Genomic DNA, 22,612 nt, shown 5'->3' with positions numbered 1-22,612 from the left:
TAATAACCCCTGAGCACAACGCCTGGAAAAGCCCCTGAATACCTCCTATATGACCAAAATTTTCAAAAAAATAAAAATAAAAACATTGATCATTCTTTATATATATGAAAACCACAAGTCATGATTTCAAATAAACCCTAAGCTTGGAGGACATCCCTTCCTATACCCCCATGCTCTGATGTGTGACCATACTCAGTATTTATTGACTAAACTGATTCAATCCTTTGTGAATTATGTTGGAAATAAACTTTAGAACCAGACAAAGCTGTCACAGTAAAATGGTTCATAATTATATGTCATTAACATTTTTACATTTTTAAGTGGTGACAGGTGATCTCTATTTCTTTAAAGAGCCATTTTTTAAAAGAAAAAATCATGATGACAGGCTTATATTTATGGATCACTAAATAATTAATTCAGTCAATCGAATTTTTCCAGAGACCACCAAAGATTAGAATGTCATAAATAAAAGCCCTAAATTTATAAAAGTTCATAAGCAAAGGGACTCTGGAAGATTTAGATGGCCATTTGCAAACATTGTCCAAGTAGGTGTCCCAATGAAATTTTATAATCTTTTGCATCCCAATTGTTAATTTTTCCTAAGGACTTTTTTTTTTTTTTTTCTTTTTGGTTACCAACAGTGGTGCTCAGGCATTTCTACTGGCTCTGTACTCAGAAATGACTCCTTGGCAGGCTTGGAGAGCCATAAGGGACACCAGAGATCAAACCCAGCCACATGCAAGGCAAATACCTTCCCCATTGTGCTATAACTACAGCCCATTTTAAGGTACTTTTATTGTTACTGTAGTTCCAATAGTTGGAGATCATGAAACACTAAGGACATAAGGAAATAAGGAATCTCAAATCATCAGCCTACATGTACTTCAGTGTAGACAATAATGCCAATTGAACCCCAAAAAGGGAGCGGGGAGGGAGTTAGTAACTAAAAATGCAAAGACACACAGGCATGTCTTATACTTAGTTGTTAAATGTCATTTTTCAGTGCCTTCATATTGATCTACAATATTATTTTATTTGTGTAAAGCAAATCATCCAAAGTAATTAATATAGAGACACCTCTGGGGCTGGAGAGCGCTCAGTGGACAGGTAAAGCACTTGCCTTACACATGGTTGCTCTTTCCATATTGGCTCTCAAGCCCCACCAAGAGTGATCTATAAGCACAGACCAATAGTAAATCCTGAGTATTGGATATGGCTCCCCAAACAAGCAAACAACAACCACAAAAACCTAAAACTGGGTTTATAAGCATGTTTGGAAAATAAAAAAGACTTATTTTTTTCAGCTAACATGGAAAAACACACAAAAGGTATAAAAATGTGTGCTTTGCATTTTAACATTAGGTATCTTCCTTCCATCTGAAAAATAACATTTTTTTTTGTTTTGGGGTCCACCCAGCAGCACTCAGGGGTTACTCCTGGCTCTGCGCTCAGAAATCTCTCCTGGCAGGCTCGGGGGAATATATGGGATGCCGGAATTCAAACCTGCATGCAAGGCAAACGTCTTACCTCCATGCTATCTCCCAGGCCCCTGAAAAATAACATTTGTGGTAACATTTAAACTGACATTTCATTGGAATAATCTGATTGATAACAAATTGTAATGTGGAACGCCCCTGAAGCAGACAGACACAGGCATCTGTCCTACTCAGTACTCTTAACATCTATCACAGTACCAACAAAGGCTAAAATTTTATTTTATATCTAATAATTAATGTCAGTTAATAGATCAAGGGATTAATGGATTAAAAATGAAACCAGGAAACATTTTTGCTTTTCATGAAATAAAAGCAAAATTAACTTCTTTTTATATCCTATAAAATCATAATTCTATATGAAAATACAAACAAGATACAATTATAGACATTTAAATCAATTGATCCCTGAATTCATAGCTTAATTTATAAATGTAAAGTTGAAAATGATATTATTATTGACTATTAGAAGAGGAGAGGAATGGTAAAATTATATTTGATCTCCATTAATGGCAGAAGACAAAAGAAACAAGCAAACAAAACAAAAAATGACTTGTACACTAAAAACTATGTTACTAATAAAAAATATCAGGAAATAAAAATATTCTATGTTAATAAACTGGAAGAACTAATGTTGTCAAAATGGTCATTCAATGGTCTAAATGAAAGTTGTCGCAAATACTCTTGGCCCAGAGTATAGCGAGGAGAAGGAAAGAAACTGAGTGAAAAAGGAAAAACACAAATATAAAAGGAGGGAACCAGGGGCCAAAAAATCTGAGATCATTGGTATATATAAAAAATAAAGGACAGAACTAAATAGTCAAGGCAAAGTCAACAACAATAGAATCAAAAGACTTGAACTCTGACAATCTAAACTGTAAATGAGCTTGTTATACTGGCAGGCTGGGGGACAAAAGGTGGTGGTATGGGATACACTCTGGGAACATGGTGGAAAAAGATCTACATTGGTGGGTGGTGGAATTGACCCAAATTCATTGTATGCCTGAAACTCAACTATAAGGCACTTTGTAAATCACAATGTTTCAATTAAAAAAGATAAAAAAGACTATCCTATGTAGTGACTACCGATTCAATGCAATCCCCATCAAAATTCCAATGACATTCTTCATTGGCTTAGAACAAACTTTGAATACATGTATGGAATCCTAATTCTCCCTGAAGAGCCAAAGTCAGTCTTATTTTTTTAAGGGCACTTGGGGGTGGAGTGGTCCAGTGAGAAAGTATAGAAAATAAGACACTTGATTCTCACAGAACTGACCTAGCTTCAATCCCTGGCACCCCATGTGGTTCACTGCGCATAGCCAGGAGTGATCTCAAAGCTCAAAGCCAGGACTAAGACTTGAGCACCTCTGGATATGGCCTCAAATCCCTCTCAAAAGGTGAAGATGGAAGATACTGAGATTCCTGACTTTGATTTATACTAAGAATCTACCATAATCAAAACTGTGGCACCAGAATAAAGACTCTCAAACTAATGACAGACTTGAGAGCCTAGAGATAAAACCTCAGATTTATGGACATTAAACTATGACAAAGGAGCTTGATAACATCAAATGAAACAAATAGTTTTGGGGAAAATGCTTAATCACATGTAAAAAATAAATTGAACTATTATCTTATGATGTTCACAATTTCATTCAAAACTTTATTAATGAACTCAAGATGGGACCATAATCCTAAAACACATCATGGAAAATAGGCCAAACTCTCCAGAAAATAGACCTCAAATTTGACTCCACTGGCAAAGATAACAAAAACAAAAATAAATGAGACTATATCAAATCAAATGGCTCACAGGAGAAAAAAGAAACTCAGGCTAAAATAAAGACATGCTACTGACAAAAATTAGATTATCTCACTCATCTATGGAATAAAGACATAAGGAAATTGACAGTTACTGAACAATGATAAACCTTTAGTTTTGAATTATAAAGTCAATTACCAAGTAGTGGAGGGAAAGGAGAGGGAAGAGAAGACCAAACTAGACGTAACAAAGAGACTATGGTAGAAGGTCATGGACACTTTGACGGTGATATGGTGCAGTAAATTTGGACACCTATACCATAAACTAACATTACTTTAACATCTTACTTAAACTATACTTGAAAAATAATTTAAGGGGCCCGGAGAGATAGCACAGCGGTATTTGCCTTGCAAGCAGCCGATCCAGGACCTAAGGTGGTTGGTTCAAATCTCGGTGTCCCATATGGTCCCCCGTGCCTGCCAGGAGCTATTTCTGAGCAGACAGCCAGGAGTAACCCCTGAGCACTGCCGGGTGTGGCCCCCCCAAAAAATAATAATTTAAGACACTCAACTGAATGGAAGAAAGTATTTGCAGACTGTTGTAAGACCAAAGGCTAATATCCAAGATAAATAAAACACAAAGTTGAACAACAGTAAATAACTCCATCAAAAGTTAGTAAGAGGAGATAGATACATTCCAAAGAAGACATATTGATGACCAGTAGGCACATGAAAAATGTGTTCTTCCTCATTACTGTCAGGGAACTGCAAATCAAAGTAACAATGAGCTATCATCTCACAGAAGTGAAAAAGGTATATATCAAACAAACTAGCAACCAGTTTTGGCAAGGACAGGGTAAAAAAAATGAACCCTTATTCACTGATGGTGGGAATGTCATCTGATACAGCCTCTGCAGGAATCGTATGGAGATGCTTCAAAAAAAAAAAAAAAAAGTAAGATGAGAGCTTCCATATGTACCAAAGACTCCACATCTTGGCCTGTAAGCCACCAAACACAAAACATTCACTCAAAAAAAAGAGCTACACACCTATTTTTTTGCAGCTAGTATAGTCGGGAAATGGAAACAACCTAATGTTCAGATAAATGGATAAAGAAGTTGTGATCATATACATAATGGAAAAGATATAGCCATAGGAAAAGATGAAATCCTCCATCTCACTGCATCCTGGATGGAAATGGCAGGTATGAAGTTAAAGGAAATGAGTTAGAGGGAGAAGGTCAAATACAAGATGGTCTCACAGACAAGTGTATTAAAGAGATAAAACAGATAATAATTAGTATCAAATAAGAACAAATACTTGGCCTGGAATTTCAAAACCTAGATGACCAAGCTGTGGGTAGAAGACTGGCAGGAAACGGTCAATCAGAAGTAATATAAGGACACTAGTGGTAGGTATTTGGAAGTTTGATAGAGGAAGGTACAGTAACAATACCATAATAATGTACATCAATGCCAAACACACTATCAATCCCTATGCTACCTAAACTTTAATACATATTTTAAGTACTGTATTACTACTCAATTTCGAAAAATAAACATCCTTCCATGAATTATTTTTAGAAAGTCAAGGTAATAACTTTAAGATTCCCTAGTAATTCTAGAGAACTGCTCATCATGAAATGGATGGTCTTTAGATGTTTCCTTTTAGTGACACAGACCAGATAACTTTGCACCTCACACTGAAAATCTCTGACCAACTTTGTGGTAATGTAAATATTGTGGACTGATCTTTATTGACAGATAAGTTGTATGAGTCTGCAATGTTCCCAATCTTAGTTTCCTCTTTTTCCTACATGACCAAATACACAGACACTTGATTATACACTTGAATTCTGTAAATCTGGCCCAGGCTCTCGCCTCCTTTAAGTGCCACCATTTCCCACTCACTTTAGTGACACCTCTGGCAATGCATGGTCTTTCACAAGTTCACCTCCTTTAAGTGCCACCACTTCCTACTTACTCTAGTGACACCTCTGGCAATGCATGGTCTTTAACAAGTTCGACCTCAAGTGACCTTTAAGTGAATTATTCAGATTCTGTACAAACTGACTTCCTTCTCAAATCAATCAAACCCTATTGGTAAAACCTTGCTGTCCTCTGTGTCTTTGGGAGGCAGATTTGCTTTGCCTTTCTTCCCTGTCTTCTGTGGCAAATCATCAGGGTCCATCACTTCTTTCTTAAAACTTTCTTTGATTTTTCCCATATTTTAAGGATATGGTTTATTTATGTCTCATTTTGTATGTTGTTTTGTTCCATCCTTTTTTTTTTTTCAAAACATTTCATCATTTTCCTCCTTTCAAAAGCTTTCCAGTTGTTTTTTTTTTAAGCTTTCCAGTTTTTAATGGCTATTTACCAGTATTAGCCCCTCCTAATTGCTACTTAGTAACCACACCACTTAGCAATAGTCTCTAATTATTTTAATACATCAATTTTATTTCCTAAGCCTATAGATTTAGGGCAAAATGCCATGTTTTTATTAGTTTTCCTAGTACATAGCATGGTGGGTGTTTAACACGTAGAAAATAAAGTTGAAAAAAATCTCTATTTTCTTGAATAGTTAATGAACAGATATAAATTTTTTGCCTAAAGTAAGTAGGAAAATTGTAGGGCGGGTGAGAATAGTATCATTAGACACTGCAGAATTAATTATATTCAATTTGGCCAACTTGATGAGATTATTGTTCATTACTGATGTAAAATTTGAAACAAGGGGTCAGAGAGATAAAGCAGGGGTTAAAGTGTTTGCCTGGCATGTGGCCGATTCCAGTTTAATTCCTGGCACTGTATATGATCCCCTGAGTACCATGAAGAGTGACTCCTGAGCACAGACCCCTCAACACTGTTGGGTATGGGCCAAATAATCACTGCCTCCAAAAGAAAACAAATGGAAATATCTTATGCATATATTTTAAGTTCTTGACTATGATACTATCAAGCTAATAAATGATTATGGAGCTTGATGATGGGTAGTATGGGTTCTACATACTATTCTCTGCATTTTTGCATGTTTGAAATTTTCTTTCATAAAATGTTAAAAAGAAAGGAGGTACATTCAGAATACACTCATAAGTAAAATAATATGAAACAACAATGTAATAAATAATAAATAATAAATAAATAAATGATTATGGAGCTTGATGATGGGTAGTATGGGTTCTACATACTATTCTCTGCATTTTTGCATGTTTGAAATTTTCTTTCATAAAATGTTAAAAAGAAAGGAGGTACATTCAGAATACACTCATAAGTAAAATAATATGAAACAACAATGTAATAAATAATAAATAATAAATAAATAAATGATTATGGAGCTTGATGATGGGTAGTATGGGTTCTACATACTATTCTCTGCATTTTTGCATGTTTGAAATTTTCTTTCATAAAATGTTAAAAAGAAAGGAGGTACATTCAGAATACACTCATAAGTAAAATAATATGAAACAACAATGTTATTTATTAGTATAAAGAGTAAATTAAAATAAGTATCGTAATACCTTTATTCCCATATCTCTACCGTATGTGTAATTTTTTTGGTTCCTCAATTTTTGAGAATGCCTTAAGTTTTATTATATATGAAACTTACTTTTTTTGGTTTTGGGGCCACACCCGGCATTGCTCAGGGGTTACTCCTGGCTGTCTGCTCAGAAATAGCTCCTGGCAGGCACGGGGGACCATATGGGACACCGGGATTCGAACTAACCACCTTTGGTCCTGGATTGGCTGCTTGCAAGGCAAACGCTGCTGTGCTATCTCTCTGGGCTCCAACTTACGTTTTTTTTACTACACTGCTGTCTAAAATATACAATACAAATAATTTCTCCTAATAAGCATCTGTCCTTTTTGTTCTGAGTCCCCAAAAGGTTAAGAACCATTGCTTTGAGGTGAGTAGGTAACACTAAAGAACATACAATGTTTTTAATATTTTTTATGTGTTTGTGAGGCTAAAATTACCTTTTTTTTTAATCTTGCCCTCTGATGGAGAGATACATACTCTATGGCCCAGTCCTTGTCTCACTGCTTCTATATTAATATAAATATTGCTTTTCAAATTGATAGCAGATTTAAAATATTAGTTTTCCAATTTTTAATAATTTCATCTATTTATAGTAAAAGATAGAGAATAGTTTTAGAATTTAATCCTAAAGTTAGAAATATAATTAAAAGATAACATGAACTCAAAACTTACTGTCTTAATATCATTTTCATGGTGAAAGATATATTCAAATAAAGCCTAGAAAAAGAAAAATATATCAAAAATACATTATATTTTATTTTAGCAAAAGCATCCATTGTTATAGCAAAATGCAAAAGTTATTTTATTTGGGGGAGGGGGTTGGGCCACACCTGGTGTTGTTCAGGGCCTACTGCTGGCTCTGTGCCCAGATATTGCTCCTGGCAAGCTCGGGGAACCATATGAGATGCTGGAGATCAAACCTGGGTCTGTCGTGGGTCAGCTGCATGCAAGGTAAACGCCCTACCACTGTGCTATTGTTCCAACTACTGAAAGTCATTTTAATAGTAGCTGGAGTGAACCAAAATAGCGAGGTACAAGCCTAAAGTACTGGGTTTATACAAACAGTAGAAATATTTATATCTTGCAAAGATATCATATGTTATATAATCATTTAAAAATATGGCCATTTACAATTGATTCTTTTTATATAAAATAAACTGGAAAGCTCAAATAATTTAATGAGGTTTTTCACATTATAATTGATATCTTATTAGAAAGAAATACTAAAAAGATTAAGTTTAGGAGTACCTTAAAACATCCAGCCAATTTCTTATAGAGTGTTTATCTACATCAATTAATACAATTAAATTGTACAATTGAATTAAATACAAGGTATCTAAGATACAAGAGAATTGTTATCATTCCCTACAATCTAGAGAATGATAATTTAGACAAGGGAAAAATCTAGGAACTCTTTTTGAAACAAAGTTGAGCTCATGGTACAAAGTAGAGTGCATTTTTGCTTACAAATTATAGTCAGGACTGTTCTGAGAACCATTGCCCTAATACTGTACTCAACTCATCTGGTTTAGTAGGTATCTACTGACCACTTAGTAGCCCTATGTTTGTCCATTAAACCATTATTTTACCTTTCAAAAAGGCAAGCACCCCTGGAAGCTCTCAAGACTCTTTATAGAGAAGGCTTAGAGGAAAACAAAATAAATGTGGTTGGAGGTGCCCAAGCACATTCAGAGTTGTCCTGATGGTCCCCAGCACCATACCTGAGCAACAGTGCTTCAGATCTTCTGAGCACTGTTTAGGAGACACCACCATCTGCTCTGAGATGGGGGTGAGGGAATCAACAAAAAAACTCTACCAAAAATCTCCATATGTCCTTTTTTTCTTTTTTTTTTTTTGTTTTGTTTTGTTTTTGTTTTTGTTTGGTTTGGTTTGGTTTTTGGGTCACACCTGGCAGCGATCAAGGGTGCTCAGAAATTGCTCCTGGCAGGCAAGGGGGATCATATGGGATCCTGGGATTTGAACCACTGTCCTTCCACATGCAAGGCAAACATTTTACCTCAGTGCTATCTCTCAGGCCCGGATATGTCCTTTTTTTTTAATGTTATTTTGTAACTTTGTGATTTAGAGTGATTCTATAAAAAATATAAGTAAAAGAAAGGTTAAGAATGTGTTTGGTGGGGCCGGAGAGATAGCATGGAGGTAAGGCATTTGCCTTGCATGCAGAAGGTCGGTGGTTTGAATCCTGGCATCCTATATGGGTCCCTCGAGCCTGCCAGGAGCGATTTCTGAGCATAGAGCCAGGAGTGACCTTTGAACACTGCCAGATGTGACCCAAACCCCCCCACCCCAAAAAAAGAAAAAGAATGTATTTGGTGTGGCTGTTTCATGAAAAGATGATTATGCCACCCAAGATTTGGCAATCTGTATATTCTATTTTAAATACAGTACTAGACATGAATCCTAAGAATTATGTTCAATAGCACAATAAACACATACAAAATCTGGGTCAGGAAGTTGGCTCTAAGGGCTGGAGTGCCACAGTTTTGATCCCAAGCACTGCACAGTCCCCTGAGCATAAGTTAGGAGCAATCCCCAATGCTCTGTAAGAAGTAGTCCTTATGCCAGTGGGTGTAGACCCCCCAAAAATGAAATCCAAAGGAGTGGAAAACATAGCCCTGTCTATTCTAGTCACACAGACCAGATCAACCCTGGGAGCATCTGACTATAACTGAGCAGAATATCTCTGCCAACTAGTTCTCAGATTAGCAAACAGCAACAGCATTAACCAGCTGGCTGTCCAGTCACCTCAAGTAAATAATCTAAGAAAAGGAGAGCCAGATAGTGCAGGTACAACTCTCATATAGGAGAGAAAGCAAGTAAAGGCCTCTGACCCTATTAAACAAAGGTGACCTGATGGCTGTCAGATAAGACATTTTGGGAAAATGCAATCAGCATTATCTTAGACTGATGTCCTATCTACCCACAGGCACTTTTTTCCTCATTCAAACTTTAAATGTATAGGTAGTGGCCATTTTTATAATTCCTCACATGTTTGATATTTAGTAAACTACATTAAAATGCCATTACAACTGAGTTTAGGAATGAACGCAGGCATGAGTTCAATGCACATGCACAGAAGAATTCAAAGAGAACAGAGCTTCAAACCCAGAAGATCAGTGTTTATGAATCTGAATAATTACAAGTTCCTTTCTCTGTCTCTCATTATCTATCTCTGTCTCTGCCTGTCTGTCTCTCATATACTCATTAATTTAAAGAAGCAGTCAACTTTTCAGTAATTAAAATTAGTAATACAATAGCCTGCCACTGCCAGGCCTGAGTAGTAACTCCGACTGAAATTTCTAATTACTAGTTAGAAGGAATATAACTTAAAAAAAAAATCTTTGGGGCTGACGAGATAGTGCAGTGGTAGGGCATTTGCCTTATCTGATACAGGACCAACCTTGGTTAGATCCCTGGCATCCCATATGGTCCCCCAAAGCCAGGGGCAATTTCTGAGTGCATAGCCAGAAGTAACCTCTGAGCATCACCAGGTGTGGCCCAAAACAAACAAACAAAAAAATATCTTTGGGGCTGGAGTGATAGCACAGTGGTAAGGTGTTTGCCTTGTATACAACAGACCTAGGACCAACCTGGGATCAATCCCCAGCATCCCATATGCTCCCCTGAGTCTGCTAGGAGTGATTTCTAGCACAGAACCAGAAGTAACCCCTGAGTGCTGCCAGGTATGGCCCAAAACCCCAATAAACAAACAAACAAATAAATAAATAATAAGTAAATAAATAATCAAAGAAACTTAAGAATAGTGAAAATTATACACATAGATTATGTCCTAAACTTTATACATGTTACATATATTCTTTTTCTATTATAAGTTATAGTTCTTAATTAGGAGAAAAAGAATTTCCTATGACAATGGTATATAAGCTTTATTTCCAATTGACTTTCCTTAACATAAGACTAAGAGAAATTGTACATTTAGTTACTTCAACTATAATAAAATCTTCTCTGCACAAATTTGCATCTATTTCCTACAATGCCATGATCATGCATTTAGATTAACTCATAGCATAATATCATCTTAAGGGAAAGCAGAGAGATAATGCAGCATGCCAACCCCAGTTCAATACCTGGCACCACACAGTCCTCTGAGCATTGGTAGGTGCAGTCAACGGCTGCCAAATGCAATCCTAGAGGCCCCTGAGTAGCAAGCACTGAACTCTTGGCCCAGTTGGTTAAAGGGTCCCCTCGATCCCCTGAGCACCATTTGGAAGACTTCCCCCCTCTAAAATAAAATATTAAGTACAAACCTTTGCCAATTTAGGTTTCTGGGCATATTTTGTTAAATTCAATCTAGATAAATTTATAAAAGGTCCATCAGCACTTGTAAGCATGGAAGCCTATGGGGAAAAAGTAAACCAAGACATCAGAAACTTTCTTGAAACATAAATCATTTTAATATACATAAATATTGTAAAGGGAGCATAAATGGAGGGAAAAATCAATTTCAAAATCTTCTATGGGGCTGGAGAAAGAGTATAGGCGCTAAAACACAATCCCCAGTATTGCCTTGTTCTTCCCAGAATCCCCTACAGTGACCACTTTCCAAGGACAGAACTAAGCATACACCCAAGCACTCATGGTATGGTCCCAAACACTGCCCCAAATCTTCCATCATAGCCACATAACAATTCCACATTACATAAGCTTATCCTGGTAGTCCAACGCTATCAGTGCTGTTGACAGAACTTACTGTTCCCAGTCTGACAAATCTTCCGGATGAGCTAACAACAGGACGAGCTGTGTAGGTGGTTCTGGGTGTCCTGATGGCCTGTTCCATAGTGCCTGGCCTTCCACTTTGTGTACTGGGCCGCAGGAAACCTGTAATAGGCCTTCCAGCTTGAGTGATTGGCCTATGAAGATTGTTCAAATACAAATAAAATCAATAGAGCAGAGAGAAGAATAGATAAGCATGGTCTGGTTTGCATCTCGTGACAGAGTGAAGGAAACAGAAGTACATACCTGATAGCTGGACTAGGCCCTCCTGTCGGATTAGTGCCAGGAAGTTTCAAGGAGGTTCCAGGGCCTAAGAAGCAAGATAGCAAATTCAATCTCCATAAGTTATTGTACTGCAAAAGCTCTTAGCTAATTTAATTTTTCTAGAAATGTGCTGGCATGGTTAAAAAAAAAAAAAAAGGTCGTATGAACATTGAGTAGGAAAAATAAAATCAGACTTGAACACCAATTCCAAAGCCAACTACAACAGAAAAGATACCCAATCTACAACAGGCTGGACACAGAAGGGACCACTTATACTAGCAGCCTGGGGGCAAAGGAAGGGCGATAGGGGAAGCATGCTGGGAACAAGAATGGAGGAAGAACAGCATTGGTGGTGGGAATGCCCCTGATTCAATGTCACTATGTACTGAAATACTACTGTGAATTATTTGTAATTCACTTTGGTCAAAATAAAAATTATTAATTAAAAAAAGGTATCTGGGGCTGGAGAGATAGCATGGACGTTATAATATGGACATTATAGATGCAGAAGAACGGTGGTTCAAATCCCAGCATCCTATATGGTCCCCTGAGCCTGTCAGGAGTGATTTCTGAGTGTAGAGCCAGGAGTAACCCCTGAGCGCTGCCAGGTGTGACCCAAAAACCAAAATAAAAAAACAAAAAAAGAGTATCAATAATAGAAAATACATCTTAGGGAAATATGTCTGAGGTTATTATTTGCTAATTAAGGCTCTGTTCTTTATATTTTCCCATTTAATGTTCTCACTAAGTTTATAAGAATGGTGGGATGGGCCCGGAGAGATAGCACAGCGGTGTTTGCCTTGCAAGCAGCCGATCCAGAACCAAAGGTGGTTGGTTCAAATCCTGGTGTCCCATATGGTCCCCTGTGCCTGCCAGGAGCTATTTCTGAGCAGACAGCCAGGAGTAACCCCTGAGAATCGCCAGGTGTGGCCCAAAAACAAAACAAAACAAACAAACAAAAAAAAGAATGGTGGGATTAACCCTTTAGCTCAGGCTTAGAAGAGTGAAGTACACAAGTCCATTAGGTCCTTCAATTACTACAGCTGGGACACAAATGCAAGGCTATTGGATCTCAAAGTCCCAAAGGATCAAGTGTTATGGCTCTATCCTCATAGTTTTTTACCATACAAACTCCATTTTCTATTAAAAGGTCATTGACCCACAAGATCTAGATTTTAAATTGGTGGAGATGAGAAAGGGATTTCCCAAGCAGTGCACATGAGGCCCTGGAGCCAACCCCCAGAGGTTCTGTGATACTCAGATAGAAGTGGGGCTGGCTTGATGCAAGGTAAGTACCTCAACCCTTATACTATCTCTCCGGTCCTATCATTTAGATGTTTTAACTCCATAAAAGCAAAATGAAGTGAAAAAATTTTAACATGAAACCTGTACATTTTCCCTCAGTTTTCAATGAAACCTTGAAACAGCTATTACCTTTCAAAACATAAATGAATGTCACAACTAATAAATGTCAAGCAAAACTATAATATGTCATGGTGTAAGCATCCAATCAATAACACTCATAGCAATACACCTGTATGCTAGGAATGAGCTTTCATGACAATTCTGAGAGGCACTGAGTGTCCAGAAAATCACCCTGTTCCCTCACGCCACACATCAGAGAAAATCATCTTCAGTTATATCAATCAAATGATGTGCCTAAGTGAACAGTTTTCAAAATTCCTTTTATAACACTTCCATTATGTGAATGCTTCCTGTGCTTAACTTCCAGATAAACAATCTCTTAATATGCTAGAAAATCAGTTTAATATAATGCATTTACATAAAATATTTTAAATGCATAATACAGCTTTTATTTAAAATTATTATCCAGCCATCTCACACTTTATGGTATTTTTGTTTGTTTGTTTTCAGCTTTCAGGCACTGTTAGATGACACCCTGCCTTTAACCAAAACAAAGCCATTCCCCCAATTTCCTCTTCCTTTTCACCTATCCTTTTGATAAGTAAAAGTCCACCTGGATCTTACTGGACCCTCCGACACCCAGCTAAATTTGCACTGGGAGACTAAAGAAAGGTCAGTCTAGCTTGGCGTGACCACGAGTCGAGAAGCCAACCTGACTTCAAGATTCTCTCCTGACTGACTTGGTTTATTAATTCTTGGCAGCTACCCTTCTTTAGACCCGTCCATCCACCTAGGGTTGGACATAAGTACGTAGGGCAATTTCATAGAGTATATTCAGTGGTACTCAGAGACAACTCCTAGCTCTGTGACTAGAAGTTATCTCTGTAATATTAGGGATCATGCAGTGTTGGAGATCAAACCTAGGCCTCCTGCAAACAATGTATGGCCTCATCCCACTGGGATAACTCTCTGGTCCTCACAATTTAAGTTTAAGATAATATAGCTGACTTATAGAAAGCCTTTGTACTTAAAGCATAGTAGAGACCATTATTAGAGGTAACAGTCTATGTATATAATATTTTGTACTTATAGGAAGTATTCATTCCTTTACTCAATGGCATTTTAGTTACTTAAAAGAAAGCCAACAACTTACGTGGTACTTGAGCTATAGCATTTTCATCCAGCATCCTTTCTGCAATTCCTTCCTGATCTACATCAATTTCATCCACATACACCATTTCAGTAAGTGCCCGTGCTTTTAAAATCCAGGCTGCCTACAAACGCATAAAGCATGTATTTTATAAATAAAAATAACATGTTGAAAAGTATTCATACTTGTTATTATCAACCAAATTTTTATTAAATATGTTCACCTCTTAGTCCTGTATACTAATTTAAAAGGCAAGATCAAGAATATAATAATGCAAGTTAGGTCATTAATAATCAAGAAAAAGCCAATTATCAACCAATTAGTGAATAAAAGTATAGTAATTACCTAATAGTCTTTTTCTAATTTACTAAAATACTTCTTTATTTGAAGATCAATGTCATTTTAAAAATTCCAGCTAGCATCAAGTAACAACCGGAAAACAACAACAACCAAAACTTGACAAATAGGTTATCTAATTGAAATAGATAATGGATAGAAAACTCTTTTTAGATTTCAAGTTAAATATATTACACAGGCAGCACACAGATCTGAAAAGTTTTGAGTGATTTTATATTAGTGCTCATAAATAAACATCCCCAATAGAATCGAGTTCGCCATCTAGCAATGAGCATGTGAACAGGAAAAGATCATGGCATCTGGATATTCACAATTGTCATCTAAGTTCTTCACATATAAAAATTGTATTTATGAAATGCAGCATGTTAGGCAGTCCTTATTTAAGTTATATGCTTGCCAAGTTATCAAAAAGTACAAGTATCAGATTTTAAATAAAGTCACACAAATCACAACCAGGAAAGCTACAGGCTTTTGCAGGAAGACCTGGAGATGGGTGTTGCCACAGTTAATTCAGGCATTAGAATGTCAGTTGCAAGTCATCAACCATTTCATGGTGCATACATGAAAAATGGCAGTCAAAGAAATTTTTTGGCAGCTGCTTCTTGTTGAGACCTATACATGATATAGCCAATGAATAACACCATCTTTACCACTACAAAGACGACAAAGTGTATCATTGACAAGCAGGATGGAAACAGCGGGAGTTCTGGGCTCGTGAGTCTTTTGTTCACTGGCTCAGAGTACTGCACGAGGTGGTCAATGTCACATTTCACCGCATGGAGGTGCTCCTTGATGTCACTGAAGTGCTGCGTGGTCCCATGTCCCACAGACCCTGGTTGCTAGATACTGCTCACCAACTAATGGTCTCGATCATGGTGTTCTTCATCTCATTGACTTGTCTCAGAATCTCATGCTGAGTATTGACAACAGTGTTTAGATTTTGCTGAGAGAGCTGGCCAGGCTGCCTGGGGGGTCCTGTCCCTCTCTTGAGAGATCTCTTCAGTCAGGGAAGAGACGGTTCATCCAGAATCATGTCGAGCTGTCCGGTTCAGTTGCTTGATCTCAAGGTGGATGCAGTTCTGTCCCACTGACTCGTAGATTTCCTCAGCTGGGTGCCCCTGGAGGTCAGGACAGTTCTTCTAGAATTCCTCCTTCTTTTTATCCAACTCCTGCTGGAAGTGCTCAAATTCCTCCTGGTACTTTTCTTTTTCTTTCTCTGAAATTTCTTTATCTGGCATTGACAGTTCTTTGCCAGGTTCCATCAGTTGAAAGGTCAGAAAAGAAAGGACATCATGGTCATCAGCAAGACCCCCCATGGCAGCCAATACTCCAAAGTGCCCCTGTGCCAGGATGAACATGTTTTCCACCTTGGCGCAAAATTCATAGTTGTTTCTGTCTGGTGTGAAGCCATTGTTCACCATCACCATCGCCATCAGCATTTTCTGGTGGTACACAATCTTTGACCGGACAGGGTAGGGTTTATTTCAACTTGCTAGAGCCTGACTAGCAATTTTGATGATCATATTGGAACTGTCCATTGATGCCTACAATTACTATGGCAGGATTATTTTTCTTTCCATCATTGTCAAAAAAATCAAAAAAAGATTCCAATGCCACACCACATGTCAGCAGATCCAAAGATGGGCTGGTCCAGGCCTTGGTTCTCTGTATACCAAATCGCCAAGCCATGGCTCCTATTTGATCTTGGCTGGTCACACAAAATGTCACCTCAATCTCCCAGTTCTCAAAGGCTGCTTTTGTCTTTGTCCACATTGATCCCTTTTGGCCTCTTAAAGATGGCACAATTAGAATCTGATCGGAACTTGGAATAACATTCCGAGTGGACCCAGAAAGGCATGGTCCCTTTGCTCTGCACCAGGTGCGGCCCCTTGAAGCTATACTTGTACTCAAAATGGCAGAGTGGCAGCACAGGGTGGGTGCCGGGGATCATGGAGTCGCCCCCCACACCATCACCACCGATACAGTGGCTGAGCGCCAGCACCAGGGCACAGAGAAGCAGCCGGGTTCTGGACCCGGGTGCCCTTGGCCTGAATGCTGCCATGTCGGGTTCTACCTAATAGTAAAATAACAAACTATTTTGTAAGCAAGATAAGATTTTAAGATAATGAGATTTGAATCTTAACCTTTGAGCAGAATAATCATCTGAAAACAAATGAGTAAAGTAATAACCAGTGGTATTTGTCTTTCTTCTTGAGAACTAAGTCCTTCAAGACTTCCCTGCTGCTTTAAACCTACTTCCCGGGCCCGGAGAAATAGCACAGCGGTGTTTGCCTTGCAAACATCTGATCCAGGACCAAAAGTGGTTGGTTCGAATCCCGGTGTCCCATATGGTCCCCCGTGCCTGTCAGGAGCTATTTCTGAGCAGACAGCCAGGAGTGACCCCTGAGCACTGCCGGGTGTGGCCCAAAAAAAAACAAACAAAAAAAAAAAACAAAAAACCTGCTTTCCTTGTGTCTATCTCAAAACATCCCTTATACTTCTATTATGATGTATAAAGATATTTTACAATATCATTTAATCAAGTGTATAATGGCCCTTTCTCAAAAGTCTTTTTTTAAACATGGGTTCACCTCTGAATTTCTTACATCTATAATTTTTGTACACAAGAATTCCCAAATTGCTGGATTGAGACATAATCTATTTATCCTAATTCTCAATAGCTAATCAACAACCTTGGTTATTTCATAATCTAGTCAATTGGAAACCTACTAGAAAGCATTTGGAAACAAGTAGGGAAATAGAGAAATCCAAAAAATAGTCTAAAGGTGTACGTATATAAATTATTATTTATATTATATATTATATTATATATTATTATTTATTTATATTGTATATAAATTACCTGGTCAAGGAGATAGCACAAAGGACTGACTGCATGTTTGGAATGAAGGAGACAGTCCCTTAAGCAATGCCAGGTGTGCCCTCCCACTCACATAAAATAAATATATATAAATAAATATATAATAAAAAATTTTAGTTGCCTCTTAGAAAGGTTTGGTTTTCTCTTCAGTACAGAAGAGAAGCATAAAACATGCTTAGTGTCCTAAAGACTCTTAGTTCTCTACAACACAGAACTGATCCTAAATACACATGTAGCAGCAAAGGAGCTTGGGAAGGCCTTGGGTTCACCAGGCTACAGAACTGGCTCTGATGACAGACTCAGCAGGGCTATATGAGGGCAAAGGAACTGAGAGAGGAACAATGAGGAGTTGGAAGATACACACACAGCCAATCCTCATATCAAGGACTGAAAATGCATTCTTTCTGTCAGCAATATTTTTGATCACCTTTTAGTTATACAGATTTGGGCTGGGTTCTGGGAAGGAAATGCAGGAAGGAAGTATGAATCCTAAATTCCCTGAACTTGTCACCATGTGTCACATTCTCTAGGAGATTGGTTGAGGTTTGATTCCCACTGAGCTTCCAGACAGGAAAGGCAGTTCCCATTCCCCTGTCCGACTAGGACAGGGGTAACAGTTCCAGTTGTAGATCTGCAGGAAATAATTCACACAGTGAAAAAGGTGCAAAACTGGGCTCAGGAAATCTAGTGCTCAAGCAAGTAATTCAAACCACAAAAGCTTCCTGCTCCTAAGATGGAGTGCAGCTCAGTGGAAGAAGATTGAAGAATGAGCCCCAACCTTCCTCAGACCCTTGCTTTTATTGACAAGAATCAGGTCCCTCCCTAGGGTGAGAGCAGAATACCAAGTAAGAAATAATCTAATATAGTCACACCCTAGGGTGGAGTACAATTATTGATTAGGGTAGGATCAGTAACCCAACAACCTATTAGATTAAGGAACAAAGAAATGCAATGTGTGACAGGTAACAAATGAGTGGTACAGAACTTTTTCTAGGAATTAGAGAATAAAGATTCTTTTGTGGGCAAGAATAATTGGAACACACATACTATTTTTAAGGAAAGAGAAAAGAAATCCATCCTGCTTTCATTTTACTATTGAATAAAATCTCTCTTCACAAGATATTTAGGCTCCTAATGTGAAATTACATTTGCTTAAATTATCATTTTCAACTTAAACTATCTGGTTGAAGTTTACTGAGGATTCTTGACAGAATTCATTCTTACAAGATGAAATGTTTCAAATAACACAACTGAATAGGAAGAATAAAGATTTAAAGAATATGTAAAAAATAATTCATTCTGACTGGAACAGCAGCACTGAACTGTAGGAACCACCAAAGAAACGATTTGAGTTTCCACTCGTAAAGAACCAACAAAATTGCTGGATCTCTACAACTATTTTCAGGGGTGTGGTAAGAAAGGCATCACTGGCTTGGACTAATGGTTTGACTTCAAAGTTAGAAACAAGTAACCCTGATTTAAGTCCCAATGTTCCAACTGCCCTGAAAGCATCTAATGGCTTTACTTTTTCCAAAGGGTATTTTCTGCTCTACACTCGGGAGAACAAGATGGGCTGCCAGATCTTCTGCTAAAACTATGGAGCAGGATGTGGTCTCTGCTGGTTCCTTTTCCTCTTCCTAAAGAGCACCTGCTACATACCAGGGAACCAAGATGCTCATACGGAGCTCTCCTTCCAAGAATTCCCCAGTCCTAGCTCCTATGACTGACTAGCTGTAGATGTGTTTCAGTGTTGCAGGGTTAAGGTGTATGTGGGGGGGGGGGAGTGTAATAATGAAATTCTGTAGGTTTCTACTGAACAGGGAAAGGCACCCAGCTGCCTGGAGGTGGAGGATATAGAGAGGATTTGGCTAGTGGTCAAAGACAAGAGAGGATGTGCTTGGTCAGGTGAACAATGGAGCAAAAATAGGCAAGCTTGAGGGCTCAGGACAGCATGTCTGCAAGCAGAAGACCTGAGGATGATTGCAGGACCAGGGGAGATGAGGGAGCAGCAGCAGAAGCAACTGATGAAAATGGCAGGGAAGAGTAGACAGGATCCTATGATGCCACCATGAGGTAGACAGATTCTTGGGGGGATGATGAGAAGCTAGAAGCTTCAGAACTCTAATTTGCAATCTGGTTTAATAAATTTCCCAGAGTCAAGTTTTTTAGGTGGGGGTGAGGAGGTGGGAGGAGAAATAGACTTGGAGGTACAGGATGTGTTGGGCCACACCTGTGGAGTTCAAGGAATATTCTTGGCAGTGTGTTTAGTAAGGGATGGCAATGCTTGAGGGACCATCTGGGGTGCGAGAGATAAAAGAGGTCAAGGGATACAAGACAAGCACCTTAACCCCTTTACTATAGTGAAGGGAAATCAGCTTCCAATGTGAAGGGAAGTCTGACTCCTGTACCCCTTTGTGCTCAAAATCAGGAGAAGCCGATGGGGGGGGGGTGTTCTTTTGGTTGTTCCATTTTTTACCAAATCTATATATAGTTTCACCCTGACACATTTGTGTAATATTTCACTCCCTCTGTCCTGTGCAACCCTGATACTGCAGCTCCCTTCTCCAGCTGCAATGTAGACCCACACAGAAGTCTAACCAAAACCTCGGCAGGTAGGTACTCAGCCTGGTAGATGTGAAACTTGCTGGGCTCACTAGTAAAATAAATCTCGTCCTCTGTCTACTTGACTGAGTGCTGCCTGATGAGAGACAGACAGACAGACAGACAGACAGACAGACAGACACAGACAGAGAGGAGAAAAAGAGGAGACAGAGAGAGAGCCATGACATCAGCTATTCAGCCCTGCAGGTCTATTATTATAGTATCATGTCTATACATAGTTGGCTATTAATCATCCACACTCACATTTTTGAAAACTATTTTAAGTACATATTTGTTATCTCATGATTCAATTTACCTCACAGTTCAATTCTTCATGCTTCAGATTGTGAATATCCATCTTCCTTCTAACTTCCTAAATACTGAGGAAGTATAATTTTTGATAGTAGGCTAAGTAAAACACAGGAAAGTAACTTTATACTCTCCCCTCATTAAAGGAAAAAAAGGCACAGAAATAAAATGTTTTTTTTTTTTTTTTGGATTTTGGGTCACACCAGCAGCGCTCAAGGGTTACTCCTGGCTCCAAGCTCTGAAATCGCCCCTGGCAGGCACAGGGGACCATGTGGGATGCCGGGATTCAAACCACCGTCCTTCTGCATGAAAGGCAAACGCCTTACCTCCATGCTATCTCTCCAGCCCCTAAAACAGATCTTTTAATTTTTTTATTTTATACCAATTCACTTCTTCAACAAGGTCAGCAGGTCTATTCGTTTTCGTTTCAAATTCTAGTCTGAGAAGCTAAAAAAATAACATAAATGTTCGAATTAAAAAAATGATAATATCTGCTAAAACTACTCAAATCATTTTAAATTTTATTTGTATTTGAAAATATTAATCTCCCTGACTTTTATTCTAACCAAAAAAAATGACCTTGCTAATCACATATCATTGCCTGATTAAGCATCAGACTGCATTCAAAGAACCATTCTTGGCAATGTGAACAATCCTTGAGATTTTAATAAAAACAGCAGATGGGCTTTGGCTTAATTTTTTTTTCATTTTTATTTTGGAAATAAGCCACGTAGTATATTTTACAGCTTAAAATTCTCTGCCTGTCTTTAAAAACAACTTCAAAACTAATCGGTGATTTAAAATAAAATGCAGGGCCCGGAGAGATAGCATAGCAGCGTTTGCCTTGCAAGCAGCCGATCCAGGACCAAAGGTGGTTGGTTCGAATCCTGGTGTCCCATATGGTCCCCCATGCCTGCCAGGAGCAATTTCTGAGCAGAGAGCCAGGAGTAACCCCTGAGCATCGCCGGGTGTGGCCCAAAAACCAAAATAAAATAAAATAAAATGCATAAAAAAGCATAGTAATATCAATTTGCCCCCCCCAGGATCAAATAAGAATACAAACTTGTCTTTATCAGTTATGATTAATTTATTCATAAATGACAGGGTCTGGCAGTTTTTAAGAACTGCAGTTTATATAAATGTATTTGAATATCTTTGGTAGGAACTGCTGTGTGATCCATAAAATAATAGGTGCTTAGTAGCGTTTTTAAAAGAAAAAAACCTATTTTGTCCTCTTCAAAATCAATCATCATCACAGTCATTATTTTCTTTTTCTCTGTGAAACACAATCCCATCTCATATACCTGTTAAAGTGACTATAAGACCCTACTCTTGAGGTAAATGAATATCTGACAACTAATATCAAGAAAAGACTAACTTGGTCAACCTTGTGAGAGATTAATTCTGTTTTCATAATAAAAAATAAACACGTGAAAACATGTGGGGAAAAAAACTACCAATGGAGCAAAACACATTTTAAACTGTTCTATTATGAGCCAGAGAGACTGTTCTGGTTTAAGGGTTTAAGATGCACCTGGGTTTGAGCCCAGCAACAAATTGTCTCCTCAACATCAGCAATGTAGCCCTGAAAGTGCCCCCCCCCACACACACACCACCAGGGTAACCTGGGTGATCCAGGTACCCCAGGGCCTGAGCAGCACGTCCTCTGACTCAAATCTCAAAAATGCTGGCTAAGCAATCCGGGGGTGGGGGTGAGATAGCACACAGCTACCTAACTTACTTGGAAGAACCCCCTCTCTCAAATAAAAATAATTCTGTTGCTCTTAACACAAAACACAAGGCCAGTGGTTTAAATCATGTAAGAAACTATTTGGCAAAGTTATTAGAATAATGTCATAGACATTAATTCAGACATTCTAGGAATCATCAGTAACATTTAACACCTCTGTCTCATCTAGAAAAATGTAAACTTAGACACAGAGACATAATCATCTTAGATACAGAATTGTTATGGCAAATTCTCATCTATTTTGAAATTGTAAAATGTTATTTGTTTGTTTGTTTGTTTTGGGGTCATATCTGGCAGTGCTCAGGGTTTACTCCTGGCTCTGCTCAGAAATCACTCCTGGCAGGCTCAGGGGACCATATGGGATGGCGATTCGAACCACCAACCTT

General features: G+C 38.2%; 1 protein-coding gene and 1 pseudogene across 1 annotated transcript in view; both read right to left on the bottom strand.

Annotated features, from left to right (window-relative positions):
• The window catches only part of TTC8 (tetratricopeptide repeat domain 8), a 68,875-nt gene that overhangs the window by 31,457 nt on the left and 14,806 nt on the right, over positions 1-22,612 (bottom strand). Inside the window, exons 2-6 of the mRNA XM_049769832.1 lie at positions 14,332-14,452; positions 11,796-11,859; positions 11,527-11,686; positions 11,084-11,173; positions 7,467-7,511 (exon numbers count right to left, since the gene is read on the bottom strand). Of these exons, the coding sequence (XP_049625789.1) occupies positions 7,467-7,511; positions 11,084-11,173; positions 11,527-11,686; positions 11,796-11,859; positions 14,332-14,452 (480 nt within the window). The remainder of the gene's footprint in view (positions 1-7,466; positions 7,512-11,083; positions 11,174-11,526; positions 11,687-11,795; positions 11,860-14,331; positions 14,453-22,612) is intronic.
• Positions 15,090-16,747, bottom strand: LOC126003898 (protein ERGIC-53-like; annotated as a pseudogene).

The sequence above is a fragment of the Suncus etruscus genome, chromosome 3 (genome assembly GCF_024139225.1).
Source record: "Suncus etruscus isolate mSunEtr1 chromosome 3, mSunEtr1.pri.cur, whole genome shotgun sequence".
In the NCBI taxonomy this organism is placed as follows: Eukaryota; Metazoa; Chordata; class Mammalia; order Eulipotyphla; family Soricidae; genus Suncus; species Suncus etruscus.
This window is presented reverse-complemented; position numbering and strand designations above follow the sequence as displayed.